The sequence below is a fragment of the Benincasa hispida genome, chromosome 8 (genome assembly GCF_027475165.1).
Source record: "Benincasa hispida cultivar pf3 chromosome 8, pf3_genome.v1.1, whole genome shotgun sequence".
Lineage (NCBI taxonomy): Eukaryota > Viridiplantae > Streptophyta > Magnoliopsida > Cucurbitales > Cucurbitaceae > Benincasa > Benincasa hispida.
Window position 1 is genome coordinate 36742699 of NC_143485.1, and position 20682 is coordinate 36763380.

Sequence of the window (20682 nt, forward strand, 5' to 3'; positions counted from 1 at the left end):
AGATTGACCTATTCGGGAATCTCCGTATCTACACTTATTTTCAACTCCAGCATGGATTTAGCTTACAATGTTTTTGGAAGCCCTCGTCCAAATGAGTATTTTGCATAAAGCCGACAAGTTCAAAGGGGCTTTTAGAGAACGTATCAATGAGCTAGACCCATACTTCAAGTTGTTTCATGCCATAAATAAACGCAAAGATTCAAGAAATCCGTTGTTTATAAAAATATAAAAATGTTTGGGAAGGGAGAGTTTAATAATGTTGAGAAAATATGAAATGAAAAACAGAGCATGGAATAACTGAGAAGACAATGACAGAAACATTGGAAAAAAGGGATCATGAGGAGAAGAAATCGTTAAAAAAGAGTAGTCACTTTTTCAGTGAGGATGAATGCTCCTTTGAGCGTTGGCAAGAACATGGCGTGAGACTTCTCATTTCTCAGGTATATCCTTTTTTCTTTTTTCTTTTTTTAAATAATTTTCAAACGAAGCTAAGATTTATATAAATGTGAATGTGATACTAGAATGTTGTGGTGCTTGGACAACCATAGTTTAAAATTTCGAACGACATACCAAAATTTCGATCGATATGTTGTTATGTCAACCACCTCGAAATGAAACATTAGGAGAAAAGTCAATCTTCCCTTGATATCGATTATTACTTTGATATTTCGTTAAATTTCATAATATCTCGATATTTCAACGAGATTTCAATGAAATTTCAAAGAAAACAAATGATATTTACATAGTTATTTACAAAAAATGGTCAATTATAGTTTAATTGAAGCACAACCAAAGTTTTATTAATTAATTATAATAATTTTCATTAATTTCCATAAAATTTCTCAAAATTTTCATCGATATCGATATTTCTATAAAAATGGAACCTTGATATTTCTATAGACAACGATATTTCAAACCTTGTGGACAACACATCCATGGGAAAGAGATGTTCGTTTGGTAAAAGAAGCATCGAGTAAAGGGACCATAGCCAAAACATTAACATTCTTATCGAAGTGGCTTGAGTGATTATCAAACAGGGACGATTACTAAAGACCAAATAGTTGACAAACGAAACTTGAATCGGTGTTACTTCGGTCCTTCGTATGAAGAGGTTGAGAAAATACTCTCAACAAGAAACACTTTCGTCCTGCCCTTTACAAACACTACAAAGAAATCTCACTAGTCGCTCCATTGATGAGGTACCTACCTAATATAATGCTCTCTAATGGTAAACTTATTGATGAATGAAATATATTTGCTGAGGTTTGAGATTCTATTTTCTTTCTTTCTTTCGATAGGATCTTCATGGTAACTAGAGGCTTCAAGAGGCAATATTATGCTTAGCCAATCCTGTTGGGTATTTCATTCAGGTATGTAAATTTCAAACCCACTTGATTTTCGCAATAAAATCAAAATTTTCAAGTCTTTTTATGAATGTTACTGAATAATGTCATATAATTTCTTTTGAATGGACAAAAGATAAAGAAGGTATTGACTCGAATCTTCGTCACGAGAACTGATAAAGACATGAAGGAGATCAAAGTTGAGTTCAAAAACCAGTTTGGGGTTCCATTGGCTGAGAAATTGGGTATATTTCCAATGGTAGCTACAAATATTTCTTGCTCACTTTGTAGGCAAGATCAGATAATTATTAAAGTTTACATGAATGAAAAATTTTGAAAATTCACTTAGAAGATCGAAATCTGCTGTGCTCAAGTTATATGTATGAGTTGGTCGTTTTTCATGATTCTCTATCGCTTATGAGCCTGAGTTGGTCGTTTTTGCCATAATAAATTTGAACACTGAAAATTGTTCACATACTTGTTTGTTCAGTTACTATATATATCCTTTGTACTGTGCATTCTATTTCGTGGTCATAATATCATTTTGTAGAAAAATAACAAATAATTTTAGTGGGCTTTTATTAGGGAAATTGGTGGCATTAAAGGCCAATGGTAGTCTTGTAATTATGGGCTTATGGCTTTTTTGTAATTAATTGGATCTTCTCTAATTTAGAGCACCCATCGTGTAGCTCAAAAGGAAGAGAATTGGGAGAGCAGCTAGATAACACACCATTTTGAGAGAGAAAGTGAAAACCTTCTAAAATAGTCGTGAGAGAGAGAGGTTGACGTCGGTGGTCTCACCCGCAGGTCGACGGAGAAAGAGAGAGGTCAACGTTGGGGTCTCACTCACGACGTTGGGCAGTTTTTGTTCAGTGTGTACATTTTTTTCTCCGACGTTGGGTAGTAAGTGTGTTTGATTTCGCGTTCAGCGTGTGAGGCGTTGGGTTGTGGGTGTTGTCGATGAATTGGATCCACTTTTAGAGGCTAATTCCGGACGTGTGGGTCTCGATTTTAGAGGCATTATTCAACACGTGGTTCTCTCAGTACAGTGGGTGTTTCACTAGCGGTAAAGTCGGATTTTGGCATATTCTAATTCAAGCGATTGGTCTCGGTCAAGCGGTGAAATAATCGTGGTCGCATTCATGAATTACAGATTATTAATTCTGGTTGAATTTCTGTAATTTGTAACTTTGATCTTAATAAAATTACTTCATCTCAAAGTAGATATAGACTAAATTGATCAAACCATCATATATCGTTGTGCCTCTATTTTATTCTTTATTGTTTTTGCTTTATCTACTGATTGTGTGCATTTTGTTTGGGCATTCTGAGTTCAGTTTAATTTTACAAGTGGTGTCAGAGCTTCATTCGATCCAAACGAGGGTGTGTGGTAGTATATTGCATATTCTTTGTTCAGCTTATTTTTGTTGGGATTAATTTGACAAATGAATTCTTTGTCTACACAGTTCGAAGTTGTTAAATTTGATGGAAATAGTGATTTTGGGTATGGACAAAAAAGATTAGGGCTCTTTTGGTTCAACAAAAGATAGCTAAATTCATAGACGAAAAAAAAACTTTTGCCAACAACTACAGAAGCTGAGAAAAAGGATATGGATGAAATAACTTAAAATAATACTGTATCTTTCAGATGGAGTACTTAGGCTAGTAGATGAGGCTACTACTACAACAAAATTATGGAAAAAATTAGAAATTCTTCACTTGACAAAGTCATGCCTAATAAATTATATATAAAAGGGAAATTTTTTGGATATAAGATGGACTCGAGTAAAGGCTTAAAAGAAAACTTGGATGAATTTCAAAAGATTATTGTTGATCTTAATAACATCGGTGATAAGATGTTGGAGGAAAATCAAGATATTATTCTTTTGAATTCATTGCCTGAATCGTATCAAGAAGTTAAGGAACCTATTAAATATGGACGAGATTCATTATCCATGAATATAATGTTGGATTCCTTGAGAACTGAAAATCTCGAAATTAAAAAGGAAAGCAAGGATTAAGAGTTACTCATGGCCAGAGGCTAAAGTGAGAAAAAGAGAGGGAAAGGAAAAAAGACGACAACCAGGTCAAAGTCCAAAAGGAAAGTCAGGAAATGTTTCTTGTTTCATAAAGGACATTTCAAGAAAAATTGCCCTTTGAATAAGAGCAAGGAAGCTTCAAGTAGCAAGCATGCAGGTGAATCTAAGGTATGATTCAGCAGAGGTCTTGATGGTGTCCAACAGGGATATTCAAGATGCTTGGATTATGGATTCAAAGTGCACATTTCATACGACTCCTAATTGAGATTTTTTTATTGACTTTCAGAAAAATGGTGGGGGAAGAGTTTTCCTTGGCGATAACGATACCTATAATGTAAAAGGAACTGGGTCAGTTCGAATAGCAAACACATGATGGTATGATCAAAATACTTACAAATGTCAGGTATGTTGAATTTCTCTAGGTGAATTAGATAGAGAAAGTTATTCTTATAGATCTGAAAAGGGAGTTATGAAGGTTATCAAGGGTTCTTTGGTTAAGTTGAGAGGGACCTTGAAGAATGGCCTATATGTGTTGGAAAGTACTGTAGTTTTAGTTAGTGTTGTTGTCGCATCTGGAAAAGAGAGAAATATATCTATGTTGTGGCACAAAATGCTAGCTCATGTGAATGAAAGAGGTCTCCAAGTTCTTTCTCAACAGGGTTTGCTTGGAAGAATGAAAGATATTGAACTCTCATTTTGTGAACATTGCATAATGGGAAAGTTTACCAAAGTAAAGTTTGGGAAAGGGAAACATTCTAGTGAAGTTTATGAAAGGGAAGCATTCTATAAAAGGTATATTGGACTATGTTCATTCAGATTTGTGCTACTAAGGTACCTTCTACGGAAGGTTTGAGATATTTCATGTCAATTATTGATGATTTTTCAAGGAAGGTCTGGATGTATCCACTGAAACATAAGGATGAAGCTTTTGGGAAATTCCTTGAATCAGGTTGAGAACGAAATGTTAAGTTTCTAAGGACAAATAATGATTTAGAATTTGTAAATAACAAATTTGACAAGTTTTAAAAATTTGAGGGAATTATGAGGCATTTTACTATTACGTACACTTAACAATAGAATGATTTAGCTGAGAGGTTTAACATAATATTATGGAGCATACAAGATGTCTCTTGACAAATGCTTCATTACCCTTGAAGTTTTTGGGCTGCCCAAACAACCTGTTATCTCATTAATAGGAGTTCGTCTACTTCCGACTCCTCAGGAGATATGGACAGGAAAAGCTCCAAGTTTGGATCATCTCAGAGTGTTTAGATGTTTAGCTTATGCTCATGTTAAGGAAGGGAAGTTGAATAAGAGGGCTTGAAATGTATGTTTATTTTTTATCCTCATAGTGTTAAAGAATATAAACTTTGATGCTTGGAAGAGAGTAGAAATAAATATATCATTAGCAGATATGTAACTTTTAATGAAGCAGAGATGTCATTTTGTGTTAAGGAGCAGCAGAAACAACAGACAGTTGATCAAGTTGAGATAGAGGTTAAAATTGATTCTGAAGCACGACCACTAGTTAGTTCAAGTGAATCTAGTGATCAACCACCATTGGTTTCACAAACAGAATCTTTACAACAGTCTAGTACTGATGATGGACAACCTTAACAATAGAGGACTTTGATTGATGAGGGAGCTTACAATGAAGAAAGTTCAAGTAGCAATGACCTACAAAACTATAAGCTTACACATGAAAAACCTCAAAAGGTGAGACAGACTGCTACGAGGTATGGTTATGCTGATTTAGTTGTTTATGCTCTTACTTGTACAGCTGACAGTATTGAAGCAAAACCTCTTACTTTTGAGAAGAAAATCGTATTTGATTCGAAGGAAAAATGGAAGAATGCTATAGAAGCAAAGTTGTTCTCGTTGCAGAAGAATCAGACGTGGCCATTGGTTCCAAGGCCTCCTAATCAGAAACTCATTCAGTCAAAGTGAATTTATAAAATGAAGCCAGGTATAGAAGGTGACAGTAAACCTAGATATAAAGCTATGCTGGTGGCCAAAGGCTACACATAGAAGGAGGGAGTTGATTTTCATGAGATTTTCTCTCTGGTGGTGAGACATTCATCCATTCGATTAATTTTATCTATTGCATTTACCTTGATATGTTTATTGAATAGATGGATGTCACCACAATATTCCTTCATGGAGAATCGGAGGAGGTGATCTACTTGGCTTAACCTAAAGGCTATGAGGTGAAGGGAAAGGAAGACATGGTTTGTCATCTTCACAAGTTTATCTATGAATTAAAGCAATCACGGAGACAATCGTATATTAGGTTTGACACCTTTATTCTGAAGTAGGGGTTTCACAGGAGCTCATATGATGCTTGCATGTACTGGAAACTATCTCAGAAAGGTATGTATATTTATCTACTGCTGTATGTAAATGATATGATCCTGGTGTCTAAGAATTATTCTGAAATCTGTGAACTTAAGAGACAATTGAGTAGTGAGTTTGAGATGGGAGATTTAAATGAACTGAAAAAGATCCTAGGCATGGATGTGAAAAGAGATAGGGAGAACGGTTTGTTAACCATTTCACATGAGAGTTATGTGCGTAAACTGCTTGAGAAGTATAACATGCCTGGTTGTAAGACAATTTCGACACCCTTAGCATCTCACTTCGTCTCAATGTCTTGTTACTGAACAAGAAAAGTTAGAGATGTCTAATATTCCCTATTGTATTACTATTGGAAATATTATGTATTTGATAATTTATACTAGGCCTGACTTGGATTGTGCTATGAGTATGATAAGTAGGTTTATGTCACATCCTGGGAAGGACCATTGGAATGCAGCTAAATCGTTGTTTCGATATTTAAAAGGTAGTGCAAATGTCTCACTGTGTTTTAACAGGAATTGTGATAAATCAACATTGTTGAAAGGCTTCACAAATGCAGATTATGCTGCAGACCTTGACAAAAGAAGGTCTCTACCGGGTCACATTTTTCCATTGTATGATAATGTGGTCAGCTGGAAAGTTTCTCTACAATCCGTTGTTGCCTTTTCTATTACTAAGTCAGAGTACGTTTCAGTGGGTGAAGTTATTAAAGAAGCAGTATGGTTGAAACGTATTGTTGGTGAGTTACTAGTTTATTTCTATCATCCACTATGATAGCCAGAGTGCTATTCATCTTGTAAAGAATCCATCTCATCATGAACGGTATAAGAATATCAATGCCAAATTTCATTTTATTAAAGAGGTTGTTGCTAAAAAAGATGTGAACTGGTCAAACTTCATACAAAACAGAATTTGTCAGATATGTTAACCAAATTTCTTCTAGCTCATAGGTTTAAATACCTGTTAGATGAAATGAAGGTTAAATGTGGATGATAGGGTGAGTGGAGAATCAACCTGACACTTAAATATTCTTGTTATGGGGGAGATTTGTAGAAAATAACAAGTAATTTAAGTGGGCTTTTATTGGGAAATTGGTGGAATTTAAGGCCTAATGGCTTTTGTAACTATAAACTTGTGGTTTTTTCTAATTAGTTGGATCTTCTCTAATTTAGGGCAGCCATCGTGTAGGGAAAATTTCACGAAATGACCCGAAACCCAAAAACTTTTCTACCAATGACCTCTTCCTAAAGACTTTTCTACCACTGACCTTTTTCCCATGCAAAATTTCAAAATTACTCCCAGTTTTTAAAAAGCCTTTAAACCGCACGATGAACGCGTCTCTACGGATACTTTAAGCGAGCATTTAGATATTGCTAAGCGATCGGATAGATATTACTAAGCGATCGGAGAGAATACTAAGCGATCGTTTAGCTATCCACTATAGTTTTTATTAAGTGATCGTTTAACTATTCACTATAGTTTTTATAATCGACCGTTTAGAGAATACTAAGCGATCGTTTAACTAATTATTCCCCAATCGTTTAGATATCCATTATGCGATCGTTTGACTTTTGTTATACGATCGTTTAGGTTTTGTTATGCGATCGTGTAGAGAATACTAAGCAATTGTTTAGCTATCCATTATAGTTTTTATTAAACGATCGTTTAAAGAATAGTAAGCGATCGTTTAGCTAACTATTCCACGATCGTTTAGATATCCATTATGCGATCGTTTGGCTAATACTAAGCGATCGTTTAGATAATACTAAGTGATCGTTTAGCTAATACTAAGCGATCGTTTAGCTAACTGTTATGCGATCGTTTAAATATCAATTACACGATCATGTAGTAATTTATAAAGCGATCGTTTGGCTAATACTAAGCGATCGTTTAGGTTTTGTTAAGTGATCGTTTAGATAATACTAAGCGATCGTTTAGGTTTTGTTAAGTGATCGTTTAGATAATACTAAGCGATCGTTTAGGTTTTGTTAAGCGATCGTTTAGATAATACTAAGTGATCATTTAGCTAACTGTTACGCGATCATTTAGATAAATTTGTGCTAAGTTTGTAGAATACAATTGGTGTTGTATATTTAACTAAGAAAATAAATAACTAATCAATCGTTTAGATAAATTTGTTCTAAAATTACATATTATACAATATAGTTGGTGTTGTACAGAATGCACTTTGTGCTAAAATTACATATTGTATAGTTAAATTTATACAAAGTAATTGGTGTTATACAGAATAGAATTGGTATTATACAGAAAAATCGAAACGGAAGCGAAAATTACATTTTGTTTAGTCTAGATGGGCCAGTACCAGGTGTTATCAACGTTTTTCTACACGTTTTCTTGTTATGTCCTGTCTGACTACATCGTGTACACCTGTGCATTTGTCGTGGCTCCTCCCCAATTGAAGGTATCCTGACGATTTGACGTCGACCTACACTTACTACCTCTTGCGGTGGTAGAATTGGTTCATGGATGTTAGGTTTTGAAGAAGTTATAGTCGTGGACCCTCCACTTGCATTTCTCCACCGAACACCGGACAGTTAGCAAGCTCTTTGTTGACATTTTTACGTGATAGTTAAAGTTCTTTCTTATTGAAAGCATCAATAATTTAACTGACAAGTCATATTTCGAAAAGAAAATTTGATCAACATTTATATCCTCGTCATTCAGACAGTCATGAGGTATTGTGACGAGATTGTCATATGATGGGCCCTTTGATGGTCCGGGTATATCAATAAATGATTCGGTTGGAACGGTGGAATGCATTAGAACCGAAGGCATCACAACAGGTGGAACGGGAGTAGGTGGGGTTGAAACATGAATGTTAGGTGTTGAAGAAGTTTGTCCATATCCATGTTCAGTATTGAATTGTGAAGTACATCTGGGTTCATTATTCTGACCAAACCAAGCTTCACTGCGGTCATCCCCTAAGTTACATGACTCAATATGATCATCAATTGAAGACATAGTATGAATTGGATTGGGTTGATCGGTTGGATTGCAATGCTAGTGTATTCCATGATTGTTAACAGGTGTCAGTGAAAGACTTAATGTTTTAGCCATAGAGGCATCCGCTGTGTATGAGACTGAATGTAGGTATCAGAGTTATTTCCGCTAGAATTATTAGGCAATAAGTGTCAGTGAAAGGGTTGATAATTGCTGCAGTCACGTCCTTTCCTAGACTTAGAGAGTAGTATGGGAGGGGGTGTGACACTTGTCCTCTTTGATTTTCATCAGTTCCGAATTTCACCAGCATTGCAATCCAACCAATCAACCCAATCCAATTCATACCATGTCTTCAATTGATGATCATATCCATGTTCAGTTTTGAATTGTGAAGTACATCTGGGTTCATTGTTCTGACCAAACCAAGCTTCACTGCGATCATCCCCTAAGTTACATGGCTCAATATGATCATCAATTGAAGACATGGTATGAATTAGATTGGGTTGATCGGTTGGATTGCAATGCTGGTATACTCCATGACTATTAACAGGTATAACTGATACAAATAATGGCATCTGGGATACCTCACTGCCTTCTAAAAAGAAGCTAAGATCTTCATCATCAACTATGTCAATTGGGGGAGTTGGGACCAATAAATTGTAGCACATTTTATATGTAAATCAAACATATCCGGATCGATATTCAGTCGTTGGTGCATCATACTCACTAATTCACTGACTGTTATATCATTTTTGACTTTCAGATCTTTCATATGACCACCAACATAATTTCTTCCAGACTCATCCCAATTCCCACCAAATCGTACAAAGATGCAAAGTGGCGCCATTGATCTACAATTGGATAAACAAATCATTGATAAGTGAACGATCGTGTATAAAATACTAAGCGATCATGCATAAATTACTAAGCGATCCTGCATAAATTACTAAGCGATCATGCATAAATTATTAAGCGATCGTGTACAAATTACTAAGCGATCATGTATAAATTACTACACAATCGTTTATAATTTACTAAACAATCGCATAGTAAATTATAAACGATTGCTTAGTAATATATGTAATAAGTATAATTTACTAAACAATCACATAGTAAATTACTGAACGATCACATGGTAAATTACTAAGAAATCGCATAATAAATTACTAAACGATCGCATAGTAAATTACTAAACGATCGCATAGTAAATTACTGAACGATCGCATAGTAAATTACTAAACAATTGTTTATAATTTACTAAACGATTGTTTATAATTTACTAAATGAGAACGATCGTGTATAATTACTACTCATTACATATATTACTAAACGATCGTTTATAATTTACTAAATGATCGTGTATAAATTACTACACAATCGTTTATAATTTACTAAACGACACTTATTATGAAAGCGATCTGAGAGAAGAAATCGTGCATTGAATGAAGGGTTGAAGAAACCGTTGAAGGAAGAAGAAATGTGGACAGAATCCGATGATGAAAGCTATGAGAGAAAGCTACCAGAGAATCCGAAGATGTTGAGCCGAAACTCTAAGAGAGAGCTACGAGAGAACAATCAGACAATTTTGTGGGGAGTTCGACGACAGAAAATGAATGATGAGAGAGACGTTCCATTCTCTTCAAAATACTAATTGGGAATAAATGTGTTGGTAGAACGTGGGTGGTGTATTGAATGTACATTGAATGAATGGCTAAGGAAATCGTAAAAGGAAGAAGAAATGTGGCGGTCTGAAGACTTTTTAAAAATTAAATATAATTTTGATATTTCACATAGGGAAAAGGTCAGTGGTAGAAAAGTTTTTAGAAAGAGGTCATTGGTAGAAAAGTTTTTGGGTTTTGGGTCATTGTGAATTTTTTCACTCAAAAGGAAGAAAATTGGGAGAGCAGCTAGATAACACACCATTTTGAGAAAGATAGTGAAAACCTTCTACAGTAGCCTTGAGAGAGAGAGGTTTGAAGGAAATCGAACTCAAGATTTCCATAAGCAGCAAAATAAAGATCATTCCAAATTATAATCATGAATGAACATTACAAATTACAGTCGTATAGAAACATGCGGTTATGCAATTAATATAGAAATTACAACATGAATAACTACAAATGAACAAGGGAAAAACCCTACGAACATTTGTAGACTCGTCTCCACGCTTCTTGCTCACGAACACTCGAACACAACAACCTCGAACACTCGAACAACACGACCGAAGCTCTACACGAACACTTCACATTCATCCTCAACGATCGCTTGGGTCACAAACTTCTCAGCAACATGAACAGCCTCCACAGAACCTCGACGGTGTCGAGTTGAGTATGACACTACCAAGAAGGTTACCTTGGTATTCTCAGTGTAAGAATCCAAAGGGTGGGCTCTATTCGGATTTGAAATGAGGCAGACAAAGAAGGAAACACCGATCGTATATACGATTGGGCAAGTGGGAGATGGCGGAGACCTATCATATAGGTCGATGCTCAATCGTTTAGCTAAAGCTAAGTGATCATCTAGCAAAATCTAAACGATTGTTTGGCTCATCGCATAGCTCAGTGTCTATCGCCTACAGACACTACACGATCGTTTACTTTGTACAAGCTGTCGTTTAGTAAATACTGCTTGATCGTTTAGCTCACCCAAGCTATCATTTAGTAAATCTATATTTACTTGACAACCGCCGTGAGTTTCTTTTTATCGAGAGAAAAAAACTCAAAACAAATTTTTTCAATGTTTGTAAAACCTTTTCCAAAACTTACTAAAATTAGGAAAACAATTTTCCTTTTAACTCACGGTTACCATGAAAATCCAATAACCACCTACTTAATTGGTTATTAAAGAAAAAGAATTAATTATCCAATAATTAATATTATTATAAATATAATGATAACCAACTTATCATACTATATTTATAATCTATAGTTTTAATATTTCATCTCATGAAACATATAAACCATGGTTCTTTTTCTATTCCATGGTACTTAATGTAAATCTCATTTACATCAATCCTCCACTAGATATATCTCATACATCATATCAATTATATCATATATAATCAAAATATCTCTGGTCAATTTGAACATTTCAAATCAACACCAAGAACTGATCCTCAACTAAATCCATTAAGCTACCAAGGGGATCTTATGAACCTGTAGCTCGAAGCTTCAACGGTAAGTGAATAACTGACTAAACTCTTTAGTCACGGGATCCACCATTTGTTACCTGCCAAACACTCCACTAAAGACCGACAGCTAAACTCTCCTTACCACAGATATATTATGTGTCCATCTTAACCAATCAGTAGTGCAATAATCCTTCATAGATTGCTCGTAAGTACAACTGGGCTAATAACTGTTATGCCCCTGTAGTTACATCTAACTTCTTAAGTACCACTGATCCCTCTAATAAACATAAGTCATAGTCCTACTATGACTGAATCTTATCTTCCAAAGAGAAGTTGTGGCCACTATGTTCAAGCCCCGAAATCAGCCCTTAAGAGAGCAATCTCTCTATTTATTCCTACTTCGGGAAAGAAGTGAATTCTATCTTATGGATTGAGTTCCTAGCTCTCAGATTAGACAAGTCCCTAAAAAGGTAGGCATGTTGAGTTGGCAATCTGACCACTCTCACCCGTACTAATCAAAGAACCGCCCTTAAAGGCAGGAGTTCCCAAAATACTTAGAATTGAGGTCGTGTCACCTATGGTCGTTTAGGTGAGATGCAAGTCTCTAGTATCAACGGTGTTATATACAGAGTCTAGTCATCTCATGGTTCAAGTCTTATGCAAATTCTTTGTATAGGACACCATCGCTCGCATATATCCACATGAATGGTCAGGATCTACCATCTATAGTTTACAACACTTACAAACCTCTACAAAGCAAGTTGTATTCGTAGTGTCACCAGGATCAGGTATCCCACCTTAATCCTTATACTACAGACCTATTTAGGTTATCACTTAAGGTATGATCCACTTGTATATCACATATACATACTTAAGTTCACATAAGATAATCAAGGAGCTTTGTTTATTGGATATGAGTAAATATCAAAATTAAGTAACACATATTTTATTCATTAAACAATGTGTATCTTTACAAAACAATGAGATTTTGAGAGAATTAGGACACCAATCCCAACAAGGTCGACGTCGATGATCTCACTCGTAGGTTGACAAAGAAAGAGAGGTCGAAGACAATGATCTCACTCATGATGTTGGGTGGTTTTTGTTCATCATGTACATTTTTTTCTCCAACGTTGGGCAGTAGGTGTGTTCAATTTCACATTCAACGTGTGAAAAGTTAGGCGTGGGTGTTGTTAGCAAATTGGGTCTGGTTTAGGGGCTAATTTCGGATGTGTGGGTCTCGGTTTCAAAAACATTATTCAACACGTGGTTCTCTCAGTACAATGGGTGTTTCGCAGGCGGTAAAGTCAGATTTTGGCATATTTTAATTCAAGTGATTGGTTTTGGTGAAAAGGCGGAATAATCGTGGTTGCTTCATAAATGACAGATTATTAATTTTTGTTGAATTTCTGTAATTTGTAACTTGATTACTCTTAATAAAATTACTCCAAGCTAGTTCTCAAAGTAGATGTAGATCAAATTGGTTAAACCACTATATATCGTTGTGTCTCTGTTTTGTTCTTTATTGCTTTCGATTTATCTACTAATTGTGTGTGTTTTATTTGGCCATTATGAGTTTAGTTTAATTTTACACATTTGAACATTTTTTTCAAATCAAAATATGTAATTATATAATATATATCAAAGTGTCATGTTAACTTTTATTAGCATTAAGTTGTGATTCTTAAAAGGGGATGTTTGTTTCAAGGATTGAGATTGGATGGGTTAGGCCTTATAAACCCAACCCTTATTTGGGGCAAGGCTTCCTACATCTTTTCCCATAGGTTTGAATAGTGGTTATCCCTTCCTTTTCTCTTTCTCTTTTTTTTTTTTTTTTTTTTCTAATTTAATCTAGGAGTTACGTCGGCCAACCTCTAGACACCACCTTCGGTGACCATTGCGGCCAACTCCGGCCAACTCCCTCCGACGATTGTCGTTGACCAACTCCAGTTACCACCCTTCGATGACTACTATGAGCCAGCCAACTTCAACACCACCTTCAGCGACCACCGTCGACCAAGTCCGCCCACCACCTCCGGCAACTGCCACCGGTCAACTCTGGCCGCCATCTTGGTGACCGTCATCGTTTAACCTCTAGCTTCCACTAGCCAACTTCGACCACCATTGATCAACCTCTAGCAACCTCTGGCAACCTCCTTCCCCCCACACTAGCAAAATTTTGGCCACAACTTTGTTGGCCATCTTTGGCGACCGCTACCAACCAACCTTGAAAAACATTAATAAAAATACTCTTAGTATATAACAAACTTGACAAATTTGTATATAAAGATACTTTTAAGAAAGAATTGCAATATATGTATGTTTTTTTTATTTTAATGAGTTTTTATCAAAAGTGTTTAATTAAAAATAAATTTTTGAAAGATATGTTTTTCTAAGTCATTCCAAATACGCCAATAGACTGTAATTGTAAAGTTATATTTATTTAGGTTATATTTGTAGAACTATATATGTTAGAAATCTCTAATTTAATTTAATAACATTTTAATTTTTGTTATTGGTCAATTTAACTAGCTCGATGACTTAGAATCATTTTCTAAATGTAAAGATTTAAAATGGTTAAAACAACTTGGCGACCAAATAAAAACTAAAACTTAAAATTTATGATTTTTTATTCATCAAATATAATTTAATAAGAAAAAAAAGTATAGTTTTTTAATCATTGAATGTAATATTAAAATATTAGTTTATTTCAATTTTAAGTTAGCATATTACGATAAAAAAATGGTCATTTTCAAATTAGTTAAAGTGGCAAAAATCTATGAAATTTTATTTCAAAATCTAGTAAGATTAAAATATCAAACTATTAAAACAATAAATTAAATAAAACTATAATTTTAGTCAAAATCTCCATTTCATTTTTTTGAAAATAATATTCTTCTAATTTTTTTAGTTTATTTTAAACTTAACTATATTAAAATAATTAAGATGACACATTTAAACTAATCTAAAAACTAACTAATGATTAAATATAAGAAAATATTTCACAAACTAAATATTTATAAATCCACACTTCATTCCCAGGCTACTTAAGCCTGTACTTCAAAGACAGGCTTCTAAAACCCAAACTTCAAAAACCTACACTCTAAATAAAGTTTTATTAAACTCAGGATACCTAAACCTCCTAGCCTAATCCCCAAAAGCTTAACCTTCTTAGGTTTAAAATACCCCCTAAAGGGTATTATGATTTTCCCTTGTTTAAAATTTTTTTCATTTCTTTTTTTTTTCTTTGGCATCTCTGGAGAGAATGAAATTGTTGTCTTTTCAAGGGAACTTTCTCCTATTTTGAATGATTTATGAACATGGTTCTTTCTATTACTTTCTTTTGTGTAAAGTTAGGAAAATATTTGTAAATTACCTTCTTATTTGATTTCCAGTTGTAATTTGTAATTTGTAATTTGCTCCTTTAGGTGTTTAGAGTTCTATTCCTTCATTTATTAATGAAATTGTTTCTTTATTGAAAAAAACACTTTCTTTAATGTTAAATTAACCTCAAATTACTTTTTAATTAGCATTTGATAATGATACTTTACGAAAATGTAAATATAAATGAAACAAAGGAATATATATATATATAAACTAACTCAGTAAAAGAATCAAGAATTAGAATTGATAATACTAACATTCAGCGAAGGACATCATGACCAACACATAAAATCCTTCAAATGAAAAATACTGAGAGCAACCAAGACCTAAATAAACATTATAGACAAATCAACCTATTATCATTTGATTTGAAAATAAAATGGCTATTAAAAATTTGAAGAAAGAAAACTGTTTTGCTTATAAGACTTTCTGAGTTTTGTTGAAGCAAAAAGTTTAGTGTAGAATATATGAGAAGAAAAGAGAACTTTGTGAGAGAACTTCAAAAGCAGAGAAGCATTAGGGTAAGATAAGATTGCACAAGAGTATTTAATCAGTTATGGACTTGAAATATGAAGAAGAACCAACAAATAGAAATAATATTAAATGGAGAGGAAATAATATTGCATATCTAATACTCTCCTCACTTGTAGACTTAAATATGAAGAATGTCCAATAAATGAAAATCAATATTAATTAGAGAGGAAATAAAATTGTTAAATCATCCATTGACTCAAAAACTGAAACTAATTGATATATATAAATTTAATTATATCATCTAACGAGGGTGAATTTAATATAAGATCAAACCGTACGCAGATTGTAACGGCATGCACATGAAGTCACTAATCCCTCCAACAGGCGTTCGGTTCAATCAGACCATTTTCTCATTGGTAATCGAGTGTTACGCGCACCACATTTATTTGTATACACACGCTTTTAAGTTCTTGCCACGTGTAAGGAAAGTGGGCTCCGCTCCGCTTCCGTCTCTCCTTCGTCAGTTCACTTTCAGCCGTCTTTCTTCCGTTTCTACTTCCAGTTGACCAGTTCCATTTACAGCATTCTCCGACCTCCTCTTAAAACCCTAAACCCCAACTGCCATACATTTAACCTAATGCTCATTTCGGCTACCGTCTGCTGAAAAATTCGCCTGGAGCTTTGCTTCCAGGTAACTAAGTTTTTTCTTCTTAAAACTTCTTGTCCATTTGAATATTTATGAATGATTAATCTAGGAAGAAGATGAAAATCGAGAGATACGACACCGACATCTCCTTTCCTCGATTGCAAATTTTTTTAGAAACTAATGGAGTTTGTTGGATACTGTTCTGTATTGTGCATAAGCCTCAACTCTTGGAATTCCTGAAGATTTGTGAGATAACCATATTTAAGAGCTTTGTGTTCGTATATTAATTCAATTCCCTTGTTGAGAATGAATCGAGCTTTGCAGCCCAAACATGTAGCTGCTGTAATAAGATATCAAAATGATCCCCTAAAAGCACTCAGAATGTTCAACCAAGTGAAAACCGAAGATGGTTTCAAGCACACATTGGAAACGTATAAGTGCATGATTGAGAAGCTTGGCCTTCATGGACAATTTGAAGCTATGGAGGATGTGCTTGCTGAAATGAGGAAGAATTTCGATAACAAAATGCTTGAAGGAGTATATATTGGAATTATGAGGGACTATGGAAGGAAAGGAAAGGTCCAAGAAGCTGTTAATGTGTTCGAAAGGATGGATTTTTATGATTGTGAGCCATCGGTTCAATCATATAATGTCATCATGAACATTTTAGTTGAATACGGGTATTTCAATCAAGCTCACAAAGTGTATATGAGGATGAAAGATATTGGAATTTATCCAGATGTTTATACACACACAATTAGGATAAAGTCCTTTTGTAGAACTGGTAGGCCAAGTGCTGCCATGAGGCTGCTTAATAATATGCCTGCCCAGGGATGTGAGTTCAATGCTGTTTCATATTGCACTGTGATTGGTGGATTTTATGAAGAGAACTGTCAAATTGAGGCATATCACTTGTTCGATGAAATGCTTAAGCAAGGTATCTGTCCTGATATTTTAACATTCAATAAGCTCATTCATGTTCTTTGTAAGAAGGGTAATGTTCAAGAAAGCGAGAAACTCTTCAACAAGGTCCTGAAGAGGGGAGTGTGCCCAAATTTGTTCACATTCAATATATTCATTCAGGGACTTTGTAGAAAAGGTGCAATAGATGGGGCTGCTAGATTGTTGGAGAGTATCATATCAGAAGGTCTAACTCCTGATGTAGTTTCGTATAATACGCTGATTTGTGGATTCTGTAAACATTCTAAATTAGTAGAAGCAGAGTGTTATTTGCATAAAATGGTGAATAATGGATTTGAGCCCAATGAATTTACCTATAATACAATTATTAATGGATTTTGCAAAATGGGTATGATGCAAAATGCAGATAAAATTCTTCGTGAAGCAATGTTTAAAGGGTTCATGCCTGATGAATTCACATATAGCTCTTTAATTAATGGATTATGCGACTATGGAGATATGAACCGAGCCATGGCTGTATTTAATGAGGCAATGGAAAAGGGATTTAAGCATAGTATTATTCTCTATAATACATTAGTAAAAGGGTTGTCCAAGCAGGGACTTGTTTTGCAGGCCTTGCAGCTGATGAAAGATATGATGGAGCATGGTTGTAGCCCTGATATTTGGACTTACAATTTAGTTGTGAATGGGTTGTGCAAGATGGGTTGTCTATCTGATGCCAATGAACTTCTAAATGATGCTATTGCCAAAGGTTGTATTCCTGATATATTTACCTTCAATACATTGATTGATGGTTACTGTAAACAACTTAACTTGGACAAAGCCCTCGAGATTTTAGACACAATGTTGAGTCATGGTATAACTCCTGATGTGATTACATATAACACACTCTTAAATGGCCTTTGCAAGGCAAGAAAGCTAGACAATGTGGTGGACACTTTTACAGTTATGCTTGAGAAGGGGTGTACACCAAACATAATTACATACAACATATTGATTGAAAGTTTTTGTAAAGATCGAAAAGTTAGCAAAGCAATGGACATGTTCGAGGAGATGAAAACTAGAGGTTTGACTCCAGATATTGTTACTCTTTGCACCTTGATTTGTGGGTTATGCAATAATGGAGAGCTGGATAAAGCTTATCAGCTATTTGTGACACTAGAGAAAGAATACAAATTCTCATATTCAACAGCTATATTCAACATTATGATCAATGCTTTCTGTGAAAAACTAAATATTAGTATGGCAGAGAAGCTCTTTCATAAGTTGGGTGGCTGTGACTGTGCTCCAGACAATTACACCTACCGTGTCATGATAGATTCTTACTGCAAAACAGGGAACATTGACCCTGCACACGCCTTTCTCCTAGAAAAGATCAATAAAGGGTTGGTTCCATCATTCACAACCTGTGGAAGGGTTTTGAACTGTCTTTGTGTGAAGCACAAATTAAGTGAGGCAGTTGATATTATCAACCTTATGGTGCAGAATGGCATTGTTCCTGAAGAAGTGAATTCAATATTTGAAGCTGACAAGAAGGAAGTAGCTGCACCTAAAATTGTTGTAGAATATCTATTGAAGAAGTCCCATATCACATACTATAGTTATGAACTGTTGTATGATGGAATTCGGGATAGGAAGTTGGACAAAAAAAAGTTCAAGAGAAGCCCATCCCTAGGTTCAGGAAAGAGGCATGTGAATCTTCATCGACCTATTTAAAAGATCAAAATGTGACGCAGAAGTTAGATCTCACATACAGTAGAAAAAAGATGCTACTAAGTAGTGTTTCGGACATATCAACCATATCGATTCTTATTGGCTTATGCTTTGCTAGTTCTGCCAGATAATATAAGCTGTCTTCTTTTGGGTGTTATTGCTTTCTAGGGATCCTGAATCTTATTGGAAATCCACAAAGATTAAGAAGTTGTAAAGTAGAGGCTCAAGTGAGAAGATAAGGTAGAGAATCTGCAGACGATGCACAAGGATGATTGTGCCTTTTACTACTGAAAATGTATAGAAGGAAACTAAACCAGGCACAAACATGGGTTGGACTGAAAAATATGACACGAATTAGAATAATTCCTAAAAAAATTGGTTTATATTAATGAAACATGTATATTTTCTTTATTGGCAATAACACATTGAGAACCTAACTCATCTTTTTGGGATTTTAGAGTTTTAAAGCTGATATATTTCAACTTGATTCAAAAGTCACACTTGAAGTTCCTGGTCTGCTCTTTTGTCTCCTATACTGCACATTAGGTGGTTGTTCTTTCTTCTTTGCCTGGTTGCTGCCACAATTGTCAACAACTCTTGTGTTGTCATCTTCCAGTTTCATGCCATAGTACCTTTCAGCTCTGAACACTCCAACCTCCTCTTCTGCACTTGTCTTCTTCATGTTTTTGGAACACAGCCTTTTGGTTTGCACTGATAGCAGAAAGAAGTTGCTGCTATTCAGCTTTCGCAGGAGGATTCTTCTGCACAAATTTGTCTTCAGTTGGTACAAGATATGAAGAGATCAAAACATTGGCTAGATGGGGTTAGCATTCACTTTCCATAGTCCACACAAAGACAGGAAACTGTAGAAAAGTTGAAAGATCTAGATGGCTCAAGGAGTTGAAAAGAACACCGAGGGGAAGAAGAGAATAAAGCACACAGAATGAAAGGGGAGAGAAGCTGATGAGAAGAGCAGAAATGGACAAGAAAAAAGTGCAGAATGGACAAAGACCAGTGTTGATGATATACAGGAGTTTATATAGAGATTTCAAGTCAAAGACAAGCTTTTAAGAAATAAAAAGATGGGAAAGGAAAGAAGCTGATTATGGCAAAGAAGGTTGCAGACAGTGTGGCAAGTTGGAAACCCATTCCCATCTTAAGTGTCAAAGGATTGGATCATAGACACTAAAAAGTATTAAAGAAAAAATGAAGGGTTACTACTACTTGATTTGGCTTTCATCAAACGCCCATTAATCATTGATTAGAGTAGTAGATATGGTTGTGTAAACTAAAAGATTTCTCCAACTGTTTCAGATGACCTTTCACAAACAGACACTACCGTGCATGGAAAACCATATAATTGTTGAATTTAGACTTGGAAACTGAAAAGTTTGTTGTCTTCAATTCTATGCTTAAAAGCCACATGGTACATGCTTTTTTATTTTTCCAAGAATTGCAAAGGCATTAAATATTCCCGTGGTTTTTCACATTTTGTTCTTCTGGAAAAATATGGAAAGAGACCATATGGAAATAGGATAGTATTACCTCTAATATATGGCTCTCCTTTTTGAATCACCTGCGTATAGATGTTGGAAAAACAGAAAGAAATGTTTAATTTTGTCAAATGACAAAAAGACTAGCTATTGACGATATTACCATCATTTTAATGCTATTATACTACAAATGGCAAATTCCCAGACCTTGAAACTAGCTGAT

At 34.9% G+C, this 20682-nt stretch overlaps 1 protein-coding gene across 1 annotated transcript; it reads left to right on the forward strand.

Annotated features, from left to right (window-relative positions):
* The first annotated feature begins 16240 nt into the window (after positions 1 to 16240).
* LOC120082450 (Pentatricopeptide repeat (PPR) superfamily protein) lies at positions 16241 to 20370 on the forward strand. The gene has a single exon (XM_039037630.2). It carries the CDS (start codon positions 16639 to 16641, stop codon positions 18967 to 18969), a length of 2331 nt encoding a protein of 776 aa, XP_038893558.1. The 5' UTR covers positions 16241 to 16638; the 3' UTR covers positions 18970 to 20370.
* Positions 20371 to 20682: the final 312 nt, after the last annotated feature.